The sequence below is a fragment of the Pelophylax lessonae genome (assembly GCF_965119305.1).
Source record: "Pelophylax lessonae genome assembly, chromosome: 8".
NCBI lineage: Eukaryota > Metazoa > Chordata > Amphibia > Anura > Ranidae > Pelophylax > Pelophylax lessonae.
In genome coordinates, this window is record NC_138775.1 from 143210996 (window position 1) to 143237712 (window position 26717).

The 26717-nt window shown below is 45.8% G+C and overlaps 1 protein-coding gene across 1 annotated transcript in view; it reads left to right on the forward strand.

Moving 5' to 3' along the window:
- Positions 1-26717, forward strand: part of GORAB (golgin, RAB6 interacting) — a gene marked incomplete at its 5' end in the record, with an annotated part of 73152 nt that overhangs the window by 7442 nt on the left and 38993 nt on the right. The window contains one exon of the mRNA XM_082266315.1: positions 26320-26386. Coding sequence (XP_082122441.1) covers positions 26320-26386 — 67 coding nt within the window. The remainder of the gene's footprint in view (positions 1-26319; positions 26387-26717) is intronic.

The following is a 26717-nucleotide window of genomic DNA, read 5'->3' on the forward strand; positions in this document are numbered from 1 at the left end:
GGAGACTCCAATAGTGTAATAACGTCAGATTACAGGTTTAATTAAAAAGAATTGCACTTACTCCATAGCGGTAGGATAAACGCCTTGAAAGTACAAAACATTCGGCTACTCAGGTGGATGGTACGCCGCTTCCGCATCTGCGCTCCACCACACCGGAACTCTACGGTCTCACGCTCCCGACGCACGTTTCGTCAGGCGTCCCCTGATGACGTCAGCACGCCTGACGAAACGTGCGTCGGGAGCGTGAGACCGTAGAGTTCCGGTGTGGTGGAGCGCAGATGCGGAAGCGGCGTACCATCCACCTGAGTAGCCGAATGTTTTGTACTTTCAAGGCGTTTATCCTACCGCTATGGAGTAAGTGCAATTCTTTTTAATTAAACCTGTAATCTGACGTTATTACACTATTGGAGTCTCCTTTATTTTGCATTATGATGTCCGGAGCCCCGGAGCTGCCTATGTCAACTGGCTTAATATACACTTGATGTGGAGACAGTGCTGAGGACAACTCGGAGCGTCTGTGGAGACATATGCTGTTTGTGACCCCCTGTAATTTAAGGGGTCAACTTCTTTTGGTAAGAAGTATTTAATCTGAGCACTGGGTGGATGTTGATTGGTGAAGGCACTTCTTATCAAGTCCAAGTTTGCTGCTGAGACAACTAGTCTGCACTGAGCACTTTAAGGACACTATTTGTTTATTTATTCACCATTGCAAGGACTTTTACATTATTTATGAACTGATTAATGTGGTTTATTCGTGAACTTTATCATTTCAATGCACTTTAGCACTTTATTGTGAGTTTAATTGCTGAGCGCAATACCCAACCTATATCACATATTACTACGTTTACGTTTTATATTGCTGCTCGCAGGTGGAAGAAATTCCCTTATTGGTTATTTACTTACCTTTGTCGATTCTCACATACAATTTTTAAGTCGTCAAATATCACTCTGTTTACATAGAAAAGAAAGAAAGAGGAGGCGCAAACACCTAGTGCATTACCCGTGGTCAATTTGCAAATTGTTTAATAAAAAATGCCAAATGCATACTCACAGACGTAAAGATAAAAACATGTTACAAGAATCCACCATGTGTGAACTGGGACACGTCCTTCAGTCAGGACCGCTAACGCGTTTCGGGGGTCTGGCCCCCTTCCTCAGAGCTGGTCTTACCACATGCAGATCACAAATATATATGAGACAGCTCTAATTGCATCAGTTCGATCCCCCTCCCTCCCTCCTCCCCTCAGGGGAAAGAGGGCGGGACCATCCAGTGCTTCTAATATTGGCTCTCTCAGCCTAAAAAGAAAAATTAACCCCTTGCTCATCTTGATCAGAAAGATCATGGTGTACCCATCAGGAACTCTGCACCCTGAAATGTGCCTATGTGGGCAGATTAGTCAAGAATGAAACCGTTAGGATGACTGTTGTTACTAGTGTGTGTGTGTTTTCAGAGTGGGCACTTGTCAGCAGTAAGCTGGATGGTTTACAACATTCAAGGGAATTGCATACATTTCGTACATACCCCGCTGTGATTGCTGGCCCATGTCCTCCTGCTCCATGTTGCAGCGGCATCGGTATTGTAACTGTTTCTCCTTGTTGTGTCTATATGTCCACAGCTTCCTATTCGGGATCGCCGTTTGTTCCGGGTCTCAGGACGCTCACCCGCCATTCTGCGCCCTGGGACCCGTGTCACCACACTTCCGGGATTGTGTGCGATGTGGGGCCCGCCTCTGCTGGTTGCCGTGGGAACCTGAAAACATTCTCTGCTCGTTTGGCATTTACTGCCGCCACCTAGCGGCTGCAGTGATGTACTACATCCTGAAGGTATAATATAGCATGGCTGTATTAGAATAATGTGTGTTTGCCTCCAGACAAAAGCAATAAACGTGGGGGTAGGAGGAAATAAACCCCTTTCCATCACTGTGCCCGCTGGCTGTGCAGGGGTAATGTCACATCACATGAGTATAGAGGCCAATCCCAGTTCTCACTTGCAATGCACAAACCTCATGTATTCAAATGGTGTCAGTGTGACACCCACCTTTTACAACCTCCAAATGGCTGGAGTGGCTGCACCCAAATATGGTGCCTATGAGAAGCGCTAGTGTTGACCCTCACCCCAACTTATGAAGTGGGTGTTAGTTCAACACCTGATGTCACTCTGACGAGTGTGCAGGTGGAACTCGAAATCCAATATCAATGAATAACCATGTCATCCATTCCAATCATAGATTGACCGTGTACATGAACTGTGTGCATATACCCATGTTTGTACATACACACACTCATATACACGTGTGGAGCACTGAATAGTCACGCCCCCTCCCCTCATAGCATATATCAAAAACAAGCATATTATAGCTGTCAAATGTATAAATATATAAAAAAAAATATATGGAACTGAGGTTGGTTAAAAAACATTAGTTTGTATGTGTATCCAACCCGTATAAAGTCCATATCCGATGTGGATGCAACTGAATTCATTTAAAACCATAAATTGATTAATCTGCTAAAGTACAATAGTGGTTAAAATTATAATAATTTTCATATAAAATATATAGTTCGTTAGATTTAAAAATTTAGAAAATTTGTAAAAAACAACGAAGAAATGTGGACCAAGTCCACCCAAAGTGCTCATGCCCAAATGATGTCTCATAGAATGAAAAACCTGACTGCTGTTACTGCCTAACACTTAGAACTCTTCAGTGATCCCCTGGACCCTCTTCCACCTCATCCCCCCCCCCCTCACCGATCTTATCATCACTCTACATTTTCCTTGACTACGGTGCTGGGAGGCACAAGGCCTGAATCAACGTATCACAGCTGAGATGTCTAAGCCCTCATTCAATCCCCTGGGAGCCAAAGAACCCAGTAGGTGAATCCAGTATGTTTCTCTACTGCACAGCTTTTGGAACCTAAGGCCGGCATCTGTATAGCCTGTGATGGACTCTATTCCAAAAACTCTCAGACCTATGGATTTCTTGTCATGTACGTCCCGGAAGTGGCAAGAGAGGGAATGTTTGTCAAAGCCTTTGTGGATGTTTCTTTTGTGTTCACCAAACCTAGTTCTAAAGGTGCGTGAAGTTCGTCCTACATAAAGAAATCCGCAAGGGCAGACCAGGCCATATACCACAAATTCGGTGGAACAGTTAATGAACTGTTTAGTGGCATGTACTCTCCATTCTATCCCCATGACCTCTTTTTTACGGTGCCACATGTATTGGCATAATCCGCAATTGGACACTCCACATCTGTAGGATCTCTTCTGGTCGAAAATGGTCTTCCACATTGGTGCCAGCTCTTTCTTATCAGGTTTAACTCGACTGGGTGCTATGGCGCTCTTCAAATCTCTTGGTCTGCGATAGATAACCTTAGGTTTCTTTGGGATTGCTCCTGAAAGTAGAGGGTCTTTTTCTAGGATGCCCCAATGCTTTTCCAAGATGTTTTAATAGCGAATGCCTTTTGATTGTACTTGGTGCAGAATGTCACTTGATGGTCTTCTTTTTATTGACTGAGTCTGCCTCTCCTAGGTTCCCTCCCATCGGTGTATTCCTGCCTATATTTTAAATAGGCCGTATTTATACATTGGTTATACATTGGTTATCATATCCCTTCTGTTGGAATTTTTTGAACAAGGTGGAGCTCTGTTCTTCAAAGTCCTCGAGTTTGGTACATGTGCGTCTCAGCCTGCAAAATTGTCCCAAAGGGACATTACGTATCCACCTGGGATGATGGTGACTCCGAGCGTGCAGATACGAGTTTCCTGCTGTAGGCTTGAAGTGGGTTTTTGATGTAATACGTCCATCTGGTTCCGCCTTAAGTTCTTTTTAGGCTGAGAGAGCCAATATTAGAAGCACTGGATGGTCCCGCCCTCTTTCCCCTGAGGGGAGGAGGGAGGGAGGGGGATCGAACTGATGCAATTAGAGCTGTCTCATATATATTTGTGATCTGCATGTGGTAAGACCAGCTCTGAGGAAGGGGGCCAGACCCCCAAAACGCGTTAGCGGTCCTGACTGAAGGACGTGTCCCAGTTCACACATGGTGGATTCTTGTAACATGTTTTTATCTTTACGTCTGTGAGTATGCATTTGGCATTTTTTATTAAACAATTTGCAAATTGACCACGGGTAATGCACTAGGTCAGTGGTTCTTAACCTGGGTTCGATCGAACCCCAGGGGTTCGGTGAGTCAGTCTCCGGGGTTCGGCGGGGGGGGGGACAAAGGGGCAATTGCTCCCCCCGAGAAAATATTACTGATTGTGAGGCCGAGCGCACCCCGGGAAATCAGAGCTGCGGTCGGGACAACTCACAGCCATTACACATAGACACTTGACACTCCGTCCCCTGTACCTCCCCCAGCAGGTTTCCAGCCTATCTCCTGCAGGCTGCTTGCTGCGTGAGTGGGCGGGATGGGGATGTACCTGACCACGGAGATCGCGCCCGCCTAGAAGAGGGAAGTGTGAGCAGCGGAGCAGAGGGAGCCGAGTGAATGTTCCTAGAGGTAGGCTCAGCTAGCTGTACATGGTGGATTAGTTTACAAGCACCTCTATGCTACGTCTGCTGAGTTACTGCAGCTTAGCATAGAGGTGCTGTTAGCTGACAGATGAAAATGCATGTCCTTTTCATTTAGCTCAATAAAGCATTGTGAATACCCCCTGGTGTGTGCCCTCCTGATACCCCATGGAATGCTCTCCCAACACCTCCCCCCAATGTGTGCCCTCCTAACACCCCATGGTATGCCCTCCAAACACCTCCCCAAAGTGTGTTCCCTCTTGACACCCCATGCTATGTCCTCCCAACCCCCCCAGTGTGTGCCCTCCTGATACCCCATGGTATGCCATCCCAAAACCCCCCCCCCCAGTGTATGTCCTCCTGATACCCCATGGAATGCCCTCCCAACATCTCCCCCCAGTGTGTTCCCTCCTGACACCCCATGGTATGTCCTCCCAGCCCCCCCCCCCCCAGTGTGTGCCCTCCTGATACCCCATAGTATGCCCTCCCAACACCTCCCCCCTCAGTGTGTTCTCTCCTGACACCCCATGGTGTGCCCTCCTGACACCCCATGTTTTAATGGTTTTGTTCTTTGTTCTTAATGGTTTTGTTTTTTGACATACAGTCGCCAACACTTGCAGGGAGGCCCCAGCGAGATTTGAACTCGCGACCCCTGGTTTACAAGACCAGTGCTCTAACCCCTGAGCTATGGGGCCTTTTTTTTTTTTTTTTTTTTTTATGGTTTTGTTTTTTAATGGTTTTGTTCATTTTGTGCACCTATGTATAAATATATATCTAAATATATACCTATGTTTTGAATTTGAAAAAATCATATTTTATTTTTTCAATTAAGAAGGGTTCGGTGAATGCGCATATGAAACTGGTGGGGTTCAGTACCTCCAACAAGGTTAAGAACCACTGCACTAGGTGTTTGCGCCTCCTCTTTCTTTCTTTTCTATGTACCCGTATTGGAGTTCCCTGCCTGAGGAGAGCAGCACGCCAGTCTTCCCATTCGGAGTGAGCGCTGGGCTGAATTTTTGTACTTTATCACTCACACTACGCAGTTCCTTTTTTGGTTTGCACCAAATTATTATTTCACATTGCAATTAGGTGTTCGTCTATTTTCAGCATACTCTGCTGTTTAAAATGTAGGCAGGTAATACCATGCTTGGGATTTGAACCCATGGTTTGAGTTTTTCTAGGTAGGAGTGCTACCCACTATGCCATTGAAATGAGCACAATTATTATTAGAATATACAGTAGTACCATGATTAACGAATGAACATAGATCAAGAGAATATATATTCCCCCAAAATACAAATGTAAGATCATTGCTAAATCATCAAGTTGTAGATGTGATTGTTCTGCTTCTTTTGCTGATATTTATAATATTATCATTGATGTAAGCTCCTAAATCCAGAGTGGGTATGGGGAAAAATCACAAGAGCAGCCTAAAAACAACATCAAACGAGGATATATGCAACCAGTCAAAATTACGAGGTTTGTATACCAATGCCAGAAGCCTGGCCAACAAGATGGGAGAGCTGGAGCTGCTGATGTTTGAGGAGGACTTAGATTTTGTGGGGATAACAGAGACTTGGTTCGACAGCTCTCATGATTGGATGGCAACCATTCAGGGGTATTCCCTTTATCGCAGGGATAGAGAAGGTAAAAAAGGGGGAGGGGTATGTCTGTATATTAGGACAGTGTACAGGTAAATATGAGGGATGATATTAATAATATAGCTATGGACGAGGCAGAATCCGTATGGGTAGAACTTAAAAGGGAAGGCACTATAGGGAAGGTAATATTGGGCGTATGCTATAGGCCCCCCAACCAGAGGGAGGAGGGGGAGGTGGACCTCCTTTTACAGATAGGATTGGCAGCAAGGATGGGAAATGTCATTATAATGGGGGACTTTAATTATCCAGATATAGACTGGGCAGAAGGAACCGCGCATTCAGCCAAGGCTCGGCAGTTCCTAAATGTTTTGCAGGACAATTTTATGGGTCAGATGGTGAACGCACCGACAAGAAACAATGCGGTACTTGACCTACTGATTACCAACAATACAGACCTGATCACGGATATAGAAATATGGGGCAACTTAGGAAACAGTGACCATAGGTCAATTAGTTTCAGTATTAATCATAGTAACAGGAAACACAAGGGTAATATAAGGACACTGAATTTCAAAAGAGCCAATTTCCCAAAACTGCGCTCTCTGCTAGAAAATATCAAATGGCATAGAACCCTGGAAAAAAAGAACACGGAGGAAAAATGGGAGTGCTTCAAGAGCATACTAAACAAAGGGATTGGCCAGTGCATTCCAAAGGGAAATACATTTAAAAGAGCAAAACTAAACCCTGGGTGGCTAAACTCCAACATAAAAATGCATATTAATACTAAAGAAAAGGCCTTCAAAAAATACAAGACTGAGGGGTCATTGGCAGCATTTAAGCATTACAAAAAGTGTAATAAGAAATGTAAAGACAAAATCAAGGCAGCCAAAATAGAACACGAGAGACATATAGTGGAAGAGAGTAAAAAGAACCCCAAGAAATTCTTTAAGTATATAAACAGTAAGAAAGCGAGGCCAGAACACATTGGCCCCATAAAAGACGATAAAGGAAATATGGCCACAGAGGACAGAGAAAAGGCAGAAGTGTTAAATAATTTCTTCTCTTCAGTCTTCACAAAAAAAATAGGGGGGCTACACTAACCCAGCTTTTAAGGCTAAACTAATTAATACACCTCAGGAAGTACCGCCATGGCTAACAGAAGATAGACTTAGAACTAAACTAGAGAAACTTAACACAAAAAAAACACCGGGACCGGATGGCTTGCACCCGAGGGTTCTTAAAGAGCTCAGCCTGGTGATTGCCAGACCATTATTCTTGATCTTTAAGGATAGTCTACAGACCAGTGGCAGCTGGTGCGCAAAATTTTGGGGGGGGGGGGGGGCGCAAACAGAAAAATGTAATAGGCATTGCTTTGCGGCAAAAAACGCTGTAAAAAATTGCGTGACTTTGAGGTTGCAAAAGTGTGAAAGGGGCCTTCAGTAATTAAGGTGTAGTGTGCCCCCTTTCAATGCAGAGAGACCAGCGTGCCCCCTTTCAATGCAGAGAGACCAGCGTGCCCCCTTTCAATGCACAGTGACCAGCGTGCCCCCTATTAATGCACAGTGACCAGCGTGCCCCCTTTCAATGCACAGTGACCAGCGTGCCCCCTTTAAATGCAGTGACCAGTGTACATGCCCCCTTCAATGCAGTGACCAGCGTACATGCCCCCTTCAATGCAGTGACTAGCGTACATGCCCCCAATGCAGAGACCAGCATACATGCCCCCTTCAATGCAGTGACCAGCATACCATTCCCCCATGCAGTGACCAGCGTACATGCCCCCAATGCAGTGACCAGCGTACATGCCCCCAATGTAGTGATCAGCGTACATGCCCCCAATGTAGTGACCAGCATACATGCCCCCCAATGTAGTGACCTGCATACATGCCCCCAATGCCGTGACCAGCATACATGCCCCCAATGCAGTGACCAGCATACATGCCCCCAATGTAGTGACCAGCATACATGCCCCCATTGCAGTGACCAGCATACGTGCCCCCAATGTAGTGACGAGCATACATGCCCCCAATGTGGTGACCAGCATACATGCCCCTAATGCAGAGATCAGCGTGCGTGCCCCCAATGTAGTGACCAGCATATATGCCCCCAATGCAGAGATCAGCGTGCGTGCCCCCAATGTAGTGACCAGCATACATGCCCCCAATGCTGAGATCAGCGTGCGTGCCCCCTTACTTACCTGGAGCAGCAGTGGCGGCGATCAGCTTCTCCTCAGTCCCCCGAACGACGGCTTCTCCTCGGTCCCGGTGGCGCGCCTCCTCCAGTCCTTCCGCTCCCGCCTCCTCGGCCAATGGCATGGGGTTTGCCTTGCGGCCAATCAGGAAGCGCGTATCGGACGCGCTTCCTGATTGGCCAGGAGGAGGATCGGTGTGACAATAGCGAATTTTCATTCGTTATTGTCACACAATGGGTGGGCTCGGGACGCACTGCTCTGCCCCCCGGGTCCACCCTTTGCATCGCCCTATTAGAGCCTCTGGCTCTAATCAGGTGATGCAAAAAAAAATCCCCACTGAACTCCATGCGTCCGGCGCCCCTGCATGCAGATTAGGGGGCCGGACGCATGGATGGGGGGGGCGGCGCCCCTGCGCCCCTAACGAACCGTCCGCCAATGCTACAGACAGGTATGGTGCCAGCTGATTGGAAAAAAGCCAACGGGGTACCAATATTTAAAAAAGGGCCGAGATGTATCCCGGGTAACTATAGACCGGTTAGCCGAACATCAGTAGTCTGCAAGATTTTGGAGGGGATGTTAAGGGACCACATACAAGACTTTAGTAATGAAAATGGTATTATTAGTAGTAATCAGCATGGATTCATGAAAAATCATTCTTGCCAAACCAATCTATTAACCTTCTACGATGAAGTGAGCTGCCACCTAGATAAAGGTAAGCCTGTGGATGTGGTGTATCTGGACTTTGCAAAGGCCTTTGACACCGTTCCCCACAAACACTTACTCTCCAAGTTAAGGAAGGTAGGTATGGACTATAGGGTGAGTACCTGGATAGAGAACTGGCTCCAGGGGAGAGTCCAGAGGGTGGTGATTAACCACTTAACCCCCGGAGAATTTTCCTGCTCAAAGACCAGGGCCTATTTTGCGATTCGGCACTGCGTGGCTTCAATGGACAATTGCGCGGTCATGCGACGCTGTACCTAAATTGACGTCCTTTTGTTCCCCAAAAACAGAGCTTTCTTTTGGTGGTATTTGATCCCCTGTGCGATTTTTATTTTTTGCGCTATTAACAAAAAAAGAGCGTAAATTTTGAAAAAATAACAATATTTTTCACATTTTATTATATGAAATTCCCCCCCCCCCCCCCAAAAAAAAATGTAAAAATCTAAATTGTTTAACATTTTAGGCCAATTTGTTTTCTGCTACATATTTTTGGTAAAAAAAAAAAAAATTGCAATAAGCGTATTTTGATTGGTTTGCACAAAAGTTATTGCGTTTACTAACTAAGGGAAAGATTTATGTAATTTTTGTTGTTTTTTTTTTAACTAGTAATGGCGGCGATCTGCGATTTTTTTGGGGGTACCAGTGACATTACTACAGTAATCAGTGCTATACATATGCACTGTTACTGTAAAAATGACACTGGCAGGGAAGGGGTTAACTTTATTAGTGATCAAGGGGGTTAAGTGTGTCCCTAGGAGCGTGGTTATAACTGTAAAGGGGCATGGCTTGTGATGTAACAACAGAGACATACGATCCTAGATAGCAGGATCGTATGATCTCTGTTCTTACATCAGGGAGAATGACAGGCGACTTTGTTTACATTAGGCGAGCGATGTAGCCCTACGTCGGTTTGCCCAGGAGAGCCAGACTGCCGCAGTAAATAGTCGTGCGGCAGTCGGCAAGTGGTTAATGGGGAGTACTTGGGTTGGGCGGGCGTGGAAAGTGGGGTCCCCCAAGGTTCTGTCCTGGGGCCAATCCCGTTTAATTTATTCATAAATGATCTAGAGGAGGGGATATCGAGTACAATCTCAGTATTTGCGGATGATACTAAACTAGGCATGCCAATATCTTCTGGGCAGGATGTGGAAACCTTACAAGCGGATCTGAACAAAATAATGGGGTGGGCAACTACATGGCAGATGAGGTTTAATGTTGAAAAATGTAATGCACTTGGGCGTCAGAAACACGAAAGCAAGCTACTCACTAGGGGGGAACCTCTGGGTGAGTCTAGGATGGAAAAGGACCTGGGGGTACTGGTAGACAACAGGCTTGGCAGTGGCATGCAATGCCAAGCCGCTGCAAGCAAAGCCAACAGAATACTGGGATGTATAAAAAATGGGATTCACTCCAGAAATATAGAGATTATTCTCCCACTCTACAAGACTCTGGTCCGGCCACATCTGGAGTATACTGTCCAGTTTTGGACACCGGTCCTCAGGAAGGATGGGCTGGAACTAGAGAGAGTCCAGAGAAGGGCAACAAAAATAATTAGGGGAATGGAGGGTATCGGTTATGAGGAAAGAATACAAGCACTGAACTTATTCTCTCTGGAGAAGAGACGATTGAGGGGGGATATGATATCAATGTACAAATACTGTACTGGCGACCCTAGCATAAGGAACAAACTTTTCAGAGAAAGGAAATACAATAAGACACGTGGCCACTCACTAAAACTAGAGGAAAAATGGTTTAACCTTAAAATACGTAGGGGGTTCTTCACTGTCAGAGCAGTAAGGATGTGGAATTCTCTTCCACGAGCAGTCGTATCAGCAGGGAGCATCGATAGTTTCAAAAAACTATTAGATGGGCACCTTAAAGACCACAACATACAGGGGTATACAATGTACAGTTAACAGCAAACACACACACACACACACACATCATAGATTGAACCGGATGGACTGGTGTCTTTTTTCGACCTCACAAACTATGTAACTATGTAAGAGTTATATCTCTATTCTATATATGTCAAACTTTTTTTATGCCTAATTCATATTTTATGAAAATGTTGAGTTCTATTTATACATGTTCATTCTGTAATCATGGTACTTCTTTGTATTCTAAGTATAATTGTACTCAGCACAGTGGCTTAATTTTTTGCACTCTTAGCTAGCAGCACGTAGATAACAAGTTTAAATCCCACCCATGCTACCACCTCCCTAGAATTGCAATGGCAAATGCAATTGTGCTTTGGCGAATGCAATCAGTGAGAAATAATTTGTATCTCACTAATGGCAAATATGCTTTCGTCTACGCACATACCCAATCGTCATTGAAACTTTAGGGAGGTGATAGGTGGGATTTTAACCCATTACTTGACTGTTGCTAGATCAGAGCACTACCACTAAGTTGATCAGATTTATATCTAGAATATATAGTAGTACCGTGATAAAAGCATAAACATATATAACTAGAAGTGAACATTCTATTTAGACATTAACAATTATTTATCATATAATAGAGACCTAAGAGCCTGGTTTCGATTGGGGGGGGACCCCCCACGCTGATTTTTCTTTTATTTAATTAAATTTATATTGTTACACCCACTTGTGGCAGGCAGCACAACTCCACTCCACAAAGCTATGTAGCGTTCTCTGGAGACAATTAAGAGCTACCCCTAACTTTCTAAATGTTACTGAAGTGGATTTGTATTTTGAAAATGTTGTTGCAAAGAAAACAAGGAATAGAAGTAGTTAGCAACTAGTTCATTTTTGGTGGCTAAAGGTGCCCATACACTATACAATGTCGTTGTACAAGCTCTGTACAATCTCCTTTAGATTTATCAAAACTATATAATGGGAGGACACACCAGCTATCCAATCACTCTGTATCCAATAAGGCAGGCCCCTTGCACTACATAATTGATGGCAGATCTAAAGGACATTGTGTAATCAGATTGTATAGTGTATGCTGGGCTTTACAGAATCCAGGACACGCTTCTCCTGTTTTCAATACTACAGCTCTATCCAAATAGGCGGTTATCTGATCTCTCATTTTCTGCACTCTCCAAATGAACAGATCTATGCAAGATTATTTTAAGACAAAACAAAAATGTCTGTATTTAGTGAGAGCAGTGATCACTGATTAATTGAATTAGAAAACTGTGCACCTAGCTGGGGGTGGTTATGATCTGCTAGAAGGAGGGAAGGCAGCCACAGGTGTGCGCTAATGAGATCAGCTGATGAATGCTTTCCTATGTCTTATGGTGGCCATAGACTATACAAAAAATCCGCCGAAATTCAGGCATTTGGACAGTTTGTTCGACTTTCGGACAGTTATTGGGCACAAGGGCAGGTCAGGTCCCCCGTAGATCCCTCTTTACTTAGTGCAGGCAAGGGCAGGTCCCCTATAGATCCCTCTTTACTTAGTGCAGGCAAGGGCAGGTCCCCCGTAGATCCCTCTTTACTTAGTGCAGGCAAGGGCAGGTCCCCCCGTAGATCCCTCTTTAGTGCAGACAAGGGCAGGTCTCCTACTGTAGATCCCCCTTTAGTATATGCCAGGAAAGGTTCCCCCATATACATCCCCACAGACCAGGGCAGGTCCCCTATAGATCCCAGCGCAGACAGGTACCCCAAAGATCCCATTCCCTCTTAGAGACCAGGGTCTCATTCCCAGGCCAGGGTCCCCCTACCATATAGATCCCCCTTTAGTTTTACCTTTTGTTCCCCAATATAAAGGATATATACATATATTTAGCCGAAATAACCCCCCTTAGAACAGGCCAGGATCCCCCATAGATCACCCTTTAGAGCAGGCCAGGGCAGGTCCCCCATAGATCTTCCTTTAGTGCAGGCCAGGGCAGGTCCCCCATAGATCCCCCTTTAGCGCAGGCAGGTCCCCCATAGATCCCCCTTTAGTGCAGGCCAGGGCAGGTCTCCCGTAGATCCCCCTTAAGTGCAGGCAAGGGCAGGTCCCCCATAGATCCCCTTTAGTGCAGGCCAGGGCAGGTCCCCCAAAGATCCCCATTTAGCGCAGGCCCCCTGTAGATCCCCCTTTAGGGCAGGCAGTTCCCCCATAGATCCCATTCCCCCTTAGAGCAGGCCAGGGTCCCCTACCAATAGATCCCCCTTTAAAGCAGGCCAGGGTCCCCCTCCCATAGCCTGGCCTGCTCTAAGGGGATCTATACGGGGGGACCCCTGGCCTGGTGACTGGTCCCAACCCATAGACCCCCCCCAGTCCCCCCCAGGGTGGATCCCCCGCTCCCCCTCCCCATAAAGAAACCTTAAAACAGGCCAAGCCCCAGGGCCAGGGCAGGTCCCATCCCTTCCTAAGGTGGCCTACTGGCCCCCCTCCCCTGTAGACTTCAGTTTAAACTTTAAAAACATGTACCTTGTGTCTCCCATCAGTCTCTGGTGGTCCCTCGAGTCCAAGTCTGGCCTCTCTCTCTCTCCACTAGTCCAGCAGCGGGCTCCCCGGCTGCCTGCAACAAGATTCTTCCAGACCAGTCCAGACTCTGACTTGTGCTCTCCTCGGCTCCTTCATCTGCTCTGAGTGCACAGTCTCACAGGACGCCCACAGCCACAGTGCCACTCCCTAGTCCCTCCTCCAGAGTGAGAGAGACAGTTCTTCTCTGGAGTCCCGCCGCCACGCCGATTCCACAGTCCCTCCAGAGAGATAATCTCACTTGCAGCCGCACAGCCCAGGCAAGCGTGTCTTCTTGTTCTGGGCAGCGCTGGCGGCTGGCCAGTGGAAGGCAGGACTGTCTGCAGGAAGCGGCGGGCGGCGACTCTGGCCGGTGAGGCAGTGAGCACATGACATAATGATGATGGGTGCAAAAAAATTCAATGATGGCGGGGCAGCGCGGCGGACCCGGCAAGGACCACTCACGGACACCTTGCCGACTCCTGCTCGGGAGACCGGTGACATCAGGTCTGTTCCTCTGCCACGGCGCCCACACTCAGTGATGGTCCAGGGCGGCACGACTCGGGAGAGCGAGACTGAGAAGGGAAACCAGCGGCAAGGCGCCCCTAGGCGGCAGTGTGCCCTAGGCGGATGCCTAATTTGCCTTACTGGTAGCACCGGTCTTTAATGCATACACACATTTCACACTGTATTTACATGTACAAATGCAGGTAGTCTACTGTGCATAGAATCAGGAAGTGGTGTGTGTTCTGAGGATCACTAAACACAAAATTCCAACAGTACGTCCCCCTAAACCCTGGGAACACCAAGACATCTCCCACACTTACCTTTCCAATCAGCAACATCTCATGATTAAAAAAAATGATCTTACCATATTAACTTACTGAAAACTCTGAGCAGCATGAACACTTGCAAGTGCATCCGAACGTCCTTCCACACACGAGGATGCATTTCCAGGCCAGGAGCCGGCCTGGGCAACCAGTTGTGTGCCATTTCGAAAATGTGTTCAATATACCTATTTCACTAAATATTTATTTAAAAAATGGTGTTTAAGGGATGGGCAACTTGTGATTAGAGAAAATGAATACTTAATTTTACGTGTTCAATAGTTTACCTAGACCATAGCAAAAATTAATGGAACCTGAAAATCAGCATTGGAGCTGTTAAAAGCTTGCTCTTTTTGTTTTGGATTTATACTTTCTCTATTTAATGACTTGCATGTGTGCAGAATAAAATTATTTTGTAGCAAAGTAGATTTAAAAGAGATTGGAAGGTGTGTTAGCAAGACATTCCACTTTTTTATTAAACCTCCAAAAAAAAAAAAAAAATTAAAACCAATTCTATATTAGATTTGGACAATGGGAACACTATTTTGTTCATTCAGTTACTTTGCCCAAACAATTGACTGATATTTAATGTTGCAACATTTTTCACAGCACTTTACAATATGGTTAGAAGAGCCCTGCTCTAAAGAGCTTACAATCTAAAAGAGAAACACTTAAATTGCCCCCCCCCCCTCAATTTCATAGTGTACAGCAGGGACAAAAATAAGGTGAGCACTAACCAGGTCACGTAACATAACTCTGACCATCCCACCCCATCAAAAGTTTAACCACTTCTGGACCACCCCCTGTAAATATACGTTGGTACTTTGACATTAAATACCGCGGTTATGGCAGCTATCTACAGTGCTTTAACACAAAGGTGGTCCCAACGGCAAATTCTTGTTCCAAGGCTGGTTAAGGCTGATTACTGTCAGCATTCTGTTATAAGACCATCTCTAACTCTGGGGGCTTTTTTCTTGGTAAGAGGCTGCAATTGGTGCCGGTGTGCAATTCTCAAGGCTATTTGTCCTTCCCTGTGGAACACATATGGCAAGATTTGCAATGGTGGTAGAACCCTCTTACATCTAAATACTACATTTCTTTAGGCATTTACCTTTAGGTGGTGGAATTACATCAGGCAGGAGTTCTGTTTCTTGATTTATTCTGTGATATTTGGTGTTTATTGGTGTGTGAGTGTAGAATAGTGCTGTTACCCTCTGAAATTTGGTAATGACATGTTGATTTGGATTAATGATGTTGTTACACATATTACATTTTTGTAGTGAAAATGATGATCATTTGGAAATATTAAACAACACACAAAATTGTTACTCATTTTAAATTTGCATCAGCAATGGTATTGTGTGTGGTTTGTGAAGACAGCTGTGGGAGTTTTGGTTTAGATTTATAGTATCTCACAAAATTAAGTACACTCCTCACATTTTTGTAAATATTTTATTATATATTTTCACGTGACAACACTGAAGAAATGACACTTTGCTGCAATGTAAAGTAGTGAGTGTACAGCTTGTATAACAGTGTAAATTTGCTGTCCCCTCAAAATAACTCAACACAGCCATTAATGTCTAAACTGCTGGCAACAAAAGTGAGTACACCCCTAAGTGAAAATGTCCAAACTGGGCCCAATTAGCCATTTCCCCTCCCCAGTGTCATGTGACTCGTTAGTGTTACAAGGTCTCAGGTGTGAATGGGGAGCAGGTGTGTTAAATTTGGTAAACAAAAGAAATATATCTGCACTTGGTGATAAAAAAAAAATGTGAAAACCAGGCTGCTAGCACCAATGGATATGATTGTAACCCATAAAGATAACATAAACAATGGAGGGGTGCAACGCCAAAGAACAATAACAACAGTCCAATATGAAGGTTCTTAAAGAGAGAGAGGATTAGGGATGATCCCCACACCAGGTGCCGTGATGGATGAGAAACAATTCACCACATTACAAAGAGACAGGAATCTCTTATGGCATAACAAAATTTTCATCCCTCCTGAAGTAAGACCCCAAGTCCTGAAGGCTTGTCATGATCCCCTCCTCACCGGCCACTTTGGCGTCAGAAAAACGTGTGATTTTGTTCAAAAATCCTTCTGGTGGCCCAATCTCAGACAGGATTGTAAAGATTATGTGGACTCCTGCGTAACTTGTCTCCGCAGTAAAGGTTACTATACCAAGACTTGGGGTTTGCAGAGACCTCTCCCTGTTCCGGAACAGCCATGGAGGATGATATCAATGGATTTTATTGTCGACTTACCCCCTTCAGACTGATTCACCACCATCATGGTAGTAGTCGACAGACTGTCCAAGATGGCTCACTATCTGCCTATGATAGGCACCCCCTCAGCTATGGATACAACACATATATTCATTAAAGAAATTGTCCGACTAAATGGACTACCAAGCAGTATTGTGTCCGACAGAGGGATGCAGTTCACTTCCAGATTCTGGAAATCATTGTGCAGGACTCTACAAATCCAAGTCTGTTTGTCGTCCGCATACCATCCACAAAGTAATGCACAAACAGAAAGGACCAACCAAACTTTGGAGCAATACCTGAGATGCTTCTCTACCTTTACCCAGGACAACTGGGCATCTTTTCTTCCTTGTGCCGAATTTGCATATAATAATTTGGTTCACGCCTCCACGAATCAATCCCCATTTTGGGCAAATTATGGGTTCTATCCCTCTTTTTTGCCGTATGTCCTCCCGGAGGCTTCAGTACCCGCAGTCCAGGATAGGGTGGCCTCTATACTGTCCAACTACCAGACCCTTAAAGAAGCAATACTGAAGGCTCAAGAGGATTATAAGAGGCACTTTGACAAAAAGAAGAGGGGAAATCCTATGTTTAAGGTTGGAGACAAAGTTTGGCTTTCCACAGCAAATATCAAACTCACTTGTCCCTCACGGAAATTGGGTCCTAAGTTTATTGGACCTTTTGAAATCAAAAGGGAAGTTAACCCCGTGGCATTTGAACTAAACCTTCCGAACTCCTATAAGATACACCCAGTCTTCCATGTCTCTTTACTTAAATCAGCAGTGACTAGTTAATTTCCTAACAGGGAGGAGCCACCTCCGCCTCCAGTTATGGTAGGGGAGTACATGGAATTTTAAGTGGAGGCCATCATAGATGGTCGGAGAAGAGGAAGACAAGTGCAGTATCTCATTAAGTGGAAGGGGTTCCCGCCTGAGGAAAACTCATGGGAACCAGCAAGTACTGTAGATGCCCCTAAACTCCTTCAGGAGTTCTTCAACAGATTTCCGGAGAAACAGGTACGTTTGGGCATCCGGAGCCTGCCCCTCGGAGGGGGGGTGGCACTGTCAGGGAAGAACTTGATAAAGAATGGCAAATATGCCAATTTCCAAAATGGCTGCGAGGAACTGTCAGGGAATGGCAGATATGCCAATTTCCAAAATGTCCACGCAGGACTGTCAGGAAATGGCAGATATGCCAATTTCCAAAATGGGCACGTGGGACGTCCAAATGAGTGCCAATTATCGACATCCACTTCCTATATAAACCCAGCACTGGCTGCCATTTATTGCTGGATTATCTTCAGCTAGTACCTGATTTCCTTGTGCCTTGAAACTCCTGCTTGATTGATTACCCGTTACCGACCTGGCTATCCTTGACCTGCTCTGGCTTTCTCCTGCTCTGAACCCAGCTTGCCTTACGGACTTCTCCCTGCCTGCTCCTGATTGACTACCTGTGTTTGACCCTTGTCCTGGCTTCTGACCTTGATTGCACTAACCTGCCTGCACTTCCAATGATCCAAGTGACTGTCTTATCTACTGCGGATCCGATTCCTGACACAGCTACACCTGCAGGCAACCCGTGCACCTTTGGGCACAGCACCCTCTGTCACCATCTCCAGGGGTGCTCTGCACTCAGCCGCAAGGGGAGCCTCCAACCAGGTTTGTGACACAAACCTTGGAGTATATTGCTCTCGTGACAGGCTTTCAACAACTGACTAAGGTCTTCACTACCATGTCTGAGAACCCCTGGGAGCTTTAGTATCTGTTCTTCAGATACCAAGCTGTCAACTTTAGGGATGTGATATGAGGATGAGATACCGGACCCTGAGTCAACAGGTCCTGTCTCAAAGGAAGTGTTATTGGAGGTTTTGAGGTTAAAGACTGTAGGCATGAAAACCACGGCCTTTTGGGAGAACAGGGGGCTATTAGAATAAAATTGGTATCCTCTTGGAGAAATTTCCAGAGGACTTCAGAGATTAGCCTGACTGGGGGGGTAGAAATAGCAAAAGTTGAATGATCACAAATGCGTCGATCCCCAGAGATTGATCCCTTGGGTTGAGGGAAAAAAATGTCTTTGTTCTGCTGTTTGTTTGGGCTGTAAAGAGGTCCACTTCTGGTAGACCCCACCTGGCCGCAAAATCTTTCGGGTTGAGGGATCAATTGTCCCGACACACCCGGTAGCGGCTGAGGTAGTCTGCTAAGGCATTCTGAGTCCCCTTAAGATGAAGCGCTGAAACGGAGGCCAGATTCACTTCGGCCAAAGAAAAAATCTTCTGGGCTATGAATTGCAACCCCCGACTTCGTGTACCCCCTGTTTGTTGAGGTATGCCACCGTTGCAATGTTGTCGGATTGAATCTGCAGATGACATCCCTTGATTTCTGCTTGAAAGACCTCTAAGGCTTTTTGTACTGCCACAAGCTCTTTGATTCGATGACGCCCCTGCTTCTAGTGGGGACAATTCTCCCTGCGCTAATTGGCTCTGGAGATGGGCCCCCCATCCAAAAGAGCTTGTGTCTGTGGTTATCCTCTGTAACCCAGTCCAACACCTTTGTGAGGTGGAGTGGCAATCTCCACCACCATAGGGTTCTCTTTACTCTGGAGGGAATTTTTACCTCCAGTTCCAAGGAATTTCAGAGATCTATCCCAGATTTTCAGCAGGAACCATTGAAGGAGACGCTGTTGAAACCGTGCCCAAGGGACAGCCGGAAAACAGGAGGTCATAAGGCCCATGACTCTTGAGATGTCCGTGAGTGAGACCCATTGGTTGGTTTGTAAAGAAGCCACCATCTGAATCATCTTTAACCACTTGAGGACAGAGCCCATTTTTGACACATCTTGTTCACAAGTTAAAATCAGTATTTTTTGCTAGAAAACTACTTAGAACCCCCAAACATTATATATATTTTTTTAGCAACGACTCTGGAGAATAAAATGGCGGTCAGTACAATATTATTTGTCACGTGGTATTTGCGCAGTGGTCTTTCAAACGCCATTTTTTGTGAAAAATTTCGAAAAATTACATTTCACTGCATTTAAAAAAATCAAAACAGTAAAATTAGCCCATGTTTTTTTGTATATTGTGAAAGATGAGGTCACGCCGAGTAAATAGATACCCAACATGTTACGGTTTAAAATTGTGCACACCCGCGGAAATCTCCATAGGCGATCCTTTAAATTTTTTTTAAATTATTGCTCTCGCTCTGTGGATCACGGCGATACCTCACGTGTGTGGTTTGAACAGCGATTTAATTTGTGGGCGCAACTTCCGTATATGTTTTATTTCGTGCGCGAGGTCATGGCGACGGGGGTGGCTAAAAATTATTTTTTTTAATTTATTTTTTAAATTTTAGCACAGGTTTTAAAAAAAAAAAAAAACTCTACATCACTTGTGACAACAATAGGCAGTGACAGGTACTCTTTATGGAGGGATCGGGGTCTAAAAGACCCTAGACCCCTCCACTACACTTCCATGTATTCAAAACGCCGAAAACTGCATTTTTGAATACATTCACTTTTTAAATGCGGCGCCTTTAGCAGCCGAGTAACCAGGATGTGACGTCATGGACGCCGCCTCTGAGTTACGTGACCGGAGACCCGATCAAAGCCACATCTGGCTTTGTTCGGGACTCCATCCAGCCGGCGGACATGCCGGCTGGTTGCTCGGGTCAGGAGACCTGGGCAGAGCCGCGGAAGGAGGCGGGCTTGTCCCCTCCCAATCGCTGGGGTAACGATAGAGCGGCTCCCGAGCCGCATCGGTCATTACCGCCAGAAAGCCGACTGCCGGCTCAAAAAAAGGGTACTGGGGTGATGCCTCTAGTTAGAGGCATCACCCCGGTACAACCACTTAAAGTCAGCCGATGTAGGTGGTCGGTAAGTGGTTAAAACCTTGACTTTTGGAAGAAAAATCTTTTGGTCCAGAGAGGAAATCTTGTACCCGAGATACGTCACTCTTTGGGAAGGCGTCAGACAAGACTTTTCTTTGTTCATCATCCAGACTAGTGACCTGAGGAACTCCTGAACTGTCTGGAGATCCCTTTCTATTTTCTGACTTGAGTCTGCCACTACTAGGAGGTCATCCAGGTAGGGGATGATCAGAATAGATTTCTGTCTTAACGAGGCCAAAGCTTCCCCCAAGACTTTGGTTAAGATGCATAGGGCTGAAGACAACCCTTAGGGCAGTGCCTGGAATTGAAAATGTCGGATTTTTCTACCCTAGCTTCACTGCTAATCGTAAACACTTCTGGTAAGCTAGGTGAATGGGGATGTGAAAATAGGCATCCTTTAGGTCCAGTGTTGCCATGAAACATTCCGGGTATAGAAGATTTCCTATGAAATTCACAGATTCAATGCGAAAATGCTTGTATTTTATCGAGCGATTTAGAGTGCGTAGATTCAGAATTAAACGATAACTCCCCAAAGGGTTTTCTTATCACAAAAATGTGGGAGTAAAACCCCCTGCCCTGTTCCACCTTTGGAACTTGGACCAATACATTCTGATCTACTAAGTCTCCGATTTGGAGACTTAAAGCATCTGCTTTCACTCGATCTCCAAGTAGACTGGTAATTAACAACCTAATAAATGTGAAATATATGTAGAATCACAAAAGATGACTGTGCAAATAAAAACTGTGCAAGTAAATCAAAAAATGTCCATAAATGTCCATAAATGAATCACAATTGGTGCAAATCCACAGTGCAAACAAAAAGTGTCCATTAAACTAATTCCATAATCCCAGTTGCAAAATAACACCTCCGTGACAGTGATAGAAAATCCCTTCACCATATGTAATGGCCTCTCACCTTATTATCAGAGCCGGAAACACGGTTCAAGATTAGCCTGAATCCTCAATGAGGAGGAATATAACCAGCGAACCAGGGGGGCTTAGTCCAGTATTTCACCTCCGGACACAGTATGGCATGTAAAGGGAGTAAAGGAGGACAGATCTAGTGCTCTCTGTTTATAAAACTCTGAAGGTTTATTAGGTAAATAGCTGTACTTACAAAGAAAGTACTCGGCAGTGCATGCTTGTCAAGCTCGTAATCATACCATAAACCGTAAAACTAAGAGGGGTATATGCTAATGCCAGGAGCCTAGCTAATAAAATGGATGAGTTGGAAATGTTAGTACATGAGGAGGACATAGACCTTGTGGGAATAGCGGAGACTTGGTTCGACCCCTCACATGACTGGCTGGCCAATATCCAAGGGTATTCGGTGTACCGGAAGGACAGGGTAGGAAAAATAGGGGGAGGGGTATGTCTCTACGTCAAGAACAATGTAAAGGTGATTGAGAGGAGTGACATTACGGAAGGGATGAGTATGGAGTTAGAATCCGTATGGGTAGAACTCCATAGGGAAGGAGAAAAGGGAAAAGTAATTGTGGGGGTTTACTATAGGCCACCTAAACAAGGGGAGGAGGTAGAGCAGGAATTTTTAGCACTTTTGGGTAAAGTGGCAAAGCTAGGATCAGTCATCATATTGGGGGACTTCAATTATCCCGACATTGACTGGGGAGAGGGGACTACACACTCACATAAGGGCCGTCTATTCACGGAAACCTTACTGGATAATTACATGTCACAGTTGGTGGACTCTCCTACTAGAGAAAACGCAATCCTGGATCTATTGATCATTAATGACCCAGACCTAATCTCGGAGGTAGGAGTCCAGGACAACCTGGGCTCTAGCGATCACAGGATGATCACATTTAGCGTAAATAACAATATAGCAAGGCAAGTGGGGAACATAAGAACCCTTAACTTCAGAAGGGCAGACTTTCCAAAATTGTACTCATTGATGGAAAGGGTAAACTGGGACCAGACCCTGGGATCCCTGACCACAGAGGAAAAATGGGAATGCTTTAGGAACATATTAAGCAAAGGCATCTTGCAGTGCATTCCTATGGGAAATAAATTTTGAAGAGACAAAGCCAAACCTGGCTGGCTAAACCGTAGCGTTAAAAAACTTATTAGGGGAAAAAAATTGGCCTTCAGGAAATATAAATCAGAGGGCACAGTATCGGCTTTCAAGCAATACAAGGAGGCAAATAAGAAGTGTAAACACGAAATCAAGATGACTAAAATAGACTTTGAGAGACAAATAGCGGAGGATAGTAAAAAAAACCCAAAGAAATTCTTTAAGTATATCAACAGCAAAAAAACTGGGGCAGAGCATATTGCACACATAATTAACGATGATGGGAGGATGGTTACAGAGGACACTGAAAAAGCAACCGTGCTGAATGCTTTTTTCTCGTCAGTATTTACACAGGAAACGGAGGGGTACACTGACCATGACGGTATGGTTAGTAGTAATACACAGGACTTGCCACTATGGCTAACAGAGGGTGAAATCAGGGAAAGGCTGGACAAACTTAACACAAACAAATCACCAGGCCCGGATGGCGTACATCTGAGAGTACTCAAGGAACTCAGTAAGGTTATATCCAGACCACTGTTCCTGATCTTTGCGGACAGTATTAGGACAGGAGATGTACCAGGGGAGTGGAGGAAAGCAAACGTGATTCCGATATTCAAAAAGGGTCAGAGGCATATACCGGGAAATTATAGGCCGGTCAGTCTGACATCAGTAGTATGTAAACTTCTGGAGGGGATGATAAGGGACTATATCGTGGAGTTTGCTAAGGACAACAGCATCATCAGTAGTAACCAGCACGGGTTTACAAATGGGAGCTCTTATCAAACCAATCACATCTATAGAAAAATCCATGCTGAGATATGTAGCACATCTATAGAAAAATCCATGCTGGGATATGTAGTACATCTATAGAAAAATCCATGCTGGAATATGTAGTACATCTATAGAAAAATCCATGCTGGGGTTTGTAGCACATCTATAGAAAAATCCATGCTGGGATATGTAGCACATCTATAGAAAAATCCATGCTGGGATTTGTAGCACATCTATAGAAAAATCAATGCTGGGATTTGTAGTACATGTATAGAAAAACCAATGCTGGGATATGTAGCACACCTATAGAAAACTCCTTGCTGGTATTTGTAGCACATCTATAGAAAAATCCCTGCTGGTATTTGTAGCACATCTATAGAAAAATCAATGCTGGGATTTATAGTACATCTATAGAAAAATCCATGCTGGGATTTGTAGCCCGTAGGCATAGCATATAAATCCAGGTTGGGACGCCATTACTTATAGCACACGACGGAAGTCGAAGTCCCTCCCGACTCAGACCGGTGTTCCGTGAAAAAACCTACCCGTGAGAAATGCCTACCCTCGTCACTTCCGGTTCACGGCAGTGTGTGTAACACGAGCGGTTACATTAAAACAGCTCAGCTGCAATATGAGTCATCTCCGCTCCTGTCCCTGTCACTACCCTGATCTTGGCTAGTAAATATAAAAGCGGCGGCGGGTCTATGAAAAGATAAATCACGGAGCCGAGAGCCGCTTTTATATTTACTAGCCAAGATCAGGGTAGTGACAGGGACAGGAGCGGAGATGACTCATATTGCAGCACAGCTGTTTTAATGTAACCACCGCATTACACACACTGCCGTGATCATTTCATTCCCTCAGAGCATGCGCACTTGTCAGCTCCTCAGCTGTTCAATTACGTCTCCGGGGCTGTCAGCATGCGCACTGCTGCGCTGCTCAGCTGTTCTGACAAGGGTCAGGAAGTGACGAGGGTAGGCATTTCTCACGGAACACCGGTGTAATGTTAGAAAACCATACCCTCGTCACTTCCTGTCAGGAACAGCTGAGCAGCGTAGCAGTGTGCATGCTCACAGCCCCAGATACCTCATTGAACAGCCGAGGGCCTGACAAGTGCGCATGCTCAGAGGGTATGGTTTTATCACGGTAGTGTGTGTAACGTTACACTTGCGGCGGTTACATTAAAATAGCTGTGCTGCAATATGAGTCATCTCCGCTCCTATCCCTGACACTTCCCTGATCTTGGCTAATAAATATAAAAGCGGTGGCGGGTGTATGAAATCTAAATGACGGAGATGTCGGCTCCGTGATCCGCTTTTATATTTACTAGCCAAGATCAGGGAAGTGTCAGGGATAGGAGCGGAGATGACTCATATTGCAGAGGAGCTGTTTTAATGTAACCGCCGCAAGTGTAACGTTACACACACTACCGTGATAAATCTATACCCTCAGTAGGTGCCCCGGAAGTGACGAGGGTATGGTTTTCTCACGGGTATGGTTTTTTCACGGAACACCGGTGTTCTGTGAGAATTACCTACCCCGTGAGAAAAACCTACCCTCGTCACTTCCTGCCAGGAACAGCTCACAGCCCTGGATACATAATGGAGCAGATGAGGATCAGACTAGTGCGCATGCGCACTAGTATGAAACGATCACGGCGTCCGTGAAAAAAACCTACCCACGCGGCGGTTACATTAAAACAGCTGTGCTGCAATATGAGTCATCTCCGCTCCTGTCCCTGTCACTACCCTGATCTTGGCTAGTAAATATAAAAGCGGCTCTAGGCTCCGTGATTTATCTTTTCATACACCCGCCGCTGCCGCTTTTATATTTACTAGCTGAGATCAGGGGAGTGACAGGGACAGGAGCGGAGATTACTCATATTGCAGCAAAGCTGTTTTAATGTAACCGCTCGCGTTACACACACTGCCGTGAACCAGAAGTGACGAGGGTAGGTTTTTCTCACGGGTAGGTAATTCTCACGGAAAACCGGTGTTCTGTGAAAAAACCATACCCGTGAGAAAACCATACCCTTGTCACTTCCGGTGCACCTAAGGAGGGTATGGATTTCTCACAGTAGTCTGTGTAATGTTACACTTGCCGCCGTTACATTAAAACAGCTCCTCTGCAACATGATTCATCTCCGCTCCTCTCCCTGTCACTTCCCTCATCTCGGCTAATAAATATAAAAGATCACGGAGCCCAGATCGCCGTCACTTACATTTCATACACCCGCCGCCGCTTTTATATTAGCCGAGATCAGGGAAGTGTCAGGGACAGGAGAGGAGATGCCCCATGTTGCCGCCGAACTGCTTTAATGTAACCGCCGCAAGTATAACATTACACACACTCCGTAATAATTTCATTCCCTCCGAGCATGCGTACTTGTGATCTTCTCTGCTGTGCAATGACGTATCCGGGGCTCTGAGCATGTGCACTGCTGCGCCGCTCAGCTGTTTCAGACCGGAAGTGACGAGGGTATGGAATTCTAACGAGGTACGTTACACCAGAGCCCAGTGCAGTCTGTGGAACGCCCTTCCCACCTCGCTGCCCAGTCTTCACCCATCTGCGCGCCGCTTTCGCCGATCGTCTATGTATAGGGCTCAGGCCACACCCACGGCTGCACTGACCCATCACACTCCCCCTCAGCTCTGATGTCATTTTTATTCCACGTCCACCCCGTGCGCTGGCCACGCCCGGTGTTCACACTCTCAGAGGCGATTGGTAGAGTAATTGGGAACCGTAGTTTGCCATGCCTTTGCATATGGTTGGTCAGCCGATCCCGGAAATGAAATGGAAGCCGTGGTAATTGGCTATCTGACCCCCGGCTGTAGCTGACTTAGTGTTGTATGAGTAGCTGTGCTTGTTTGGGTGGGAGATAGGTGGAACAGGGTAGTCTGAGAAAGGGCGCCCTCGTCCCCCCTCAGTGGGAGATAGTCGGAGCGGGTAAGCCTAGCAGCAGGGCGGGAGGTAGGCGGAGCAGGGTCTGGGGGAGCCTGGGAAGAGGCGCAGTCACCGGCCCGGGTCCTATGAATGGGGTGTGACGTGGCAGAGCGGAGAGATAAGTGGAAGTAGTACGGAGTGACCGGCGAGAGGGCGAACATGGCGGGCTGGTCTGGATTTTCAGAGGCTGAGCTCAGGAGACTCAGACAGCAGCGAGGTACATGAATATCCCGCCGGTCGGTGTAGTATGTATGCTCGCAGTGATACTTATTACATGAGTGTAGACTGTATGGAAGGTTTCCTGCTCTGTATATAGGGTGACCCAGCCATGGTGGGGAGGGATGGGATGTGACACCCCATCTATAAGGGGGAGCCCTGTACATATAACACTGAATCATTTCTCTCTTCTCTAGGTGTTGATCTGAATTCCAGGGATGACATATTTGTAGATGGTTAGATTGGTGCAGTGTGGTCCAGTCCATATTCCATACTTGGCCTGTGGAAGCTGAGGCTCACTGTCTTCTGGCACCTGTGATGAGCAGATGCCC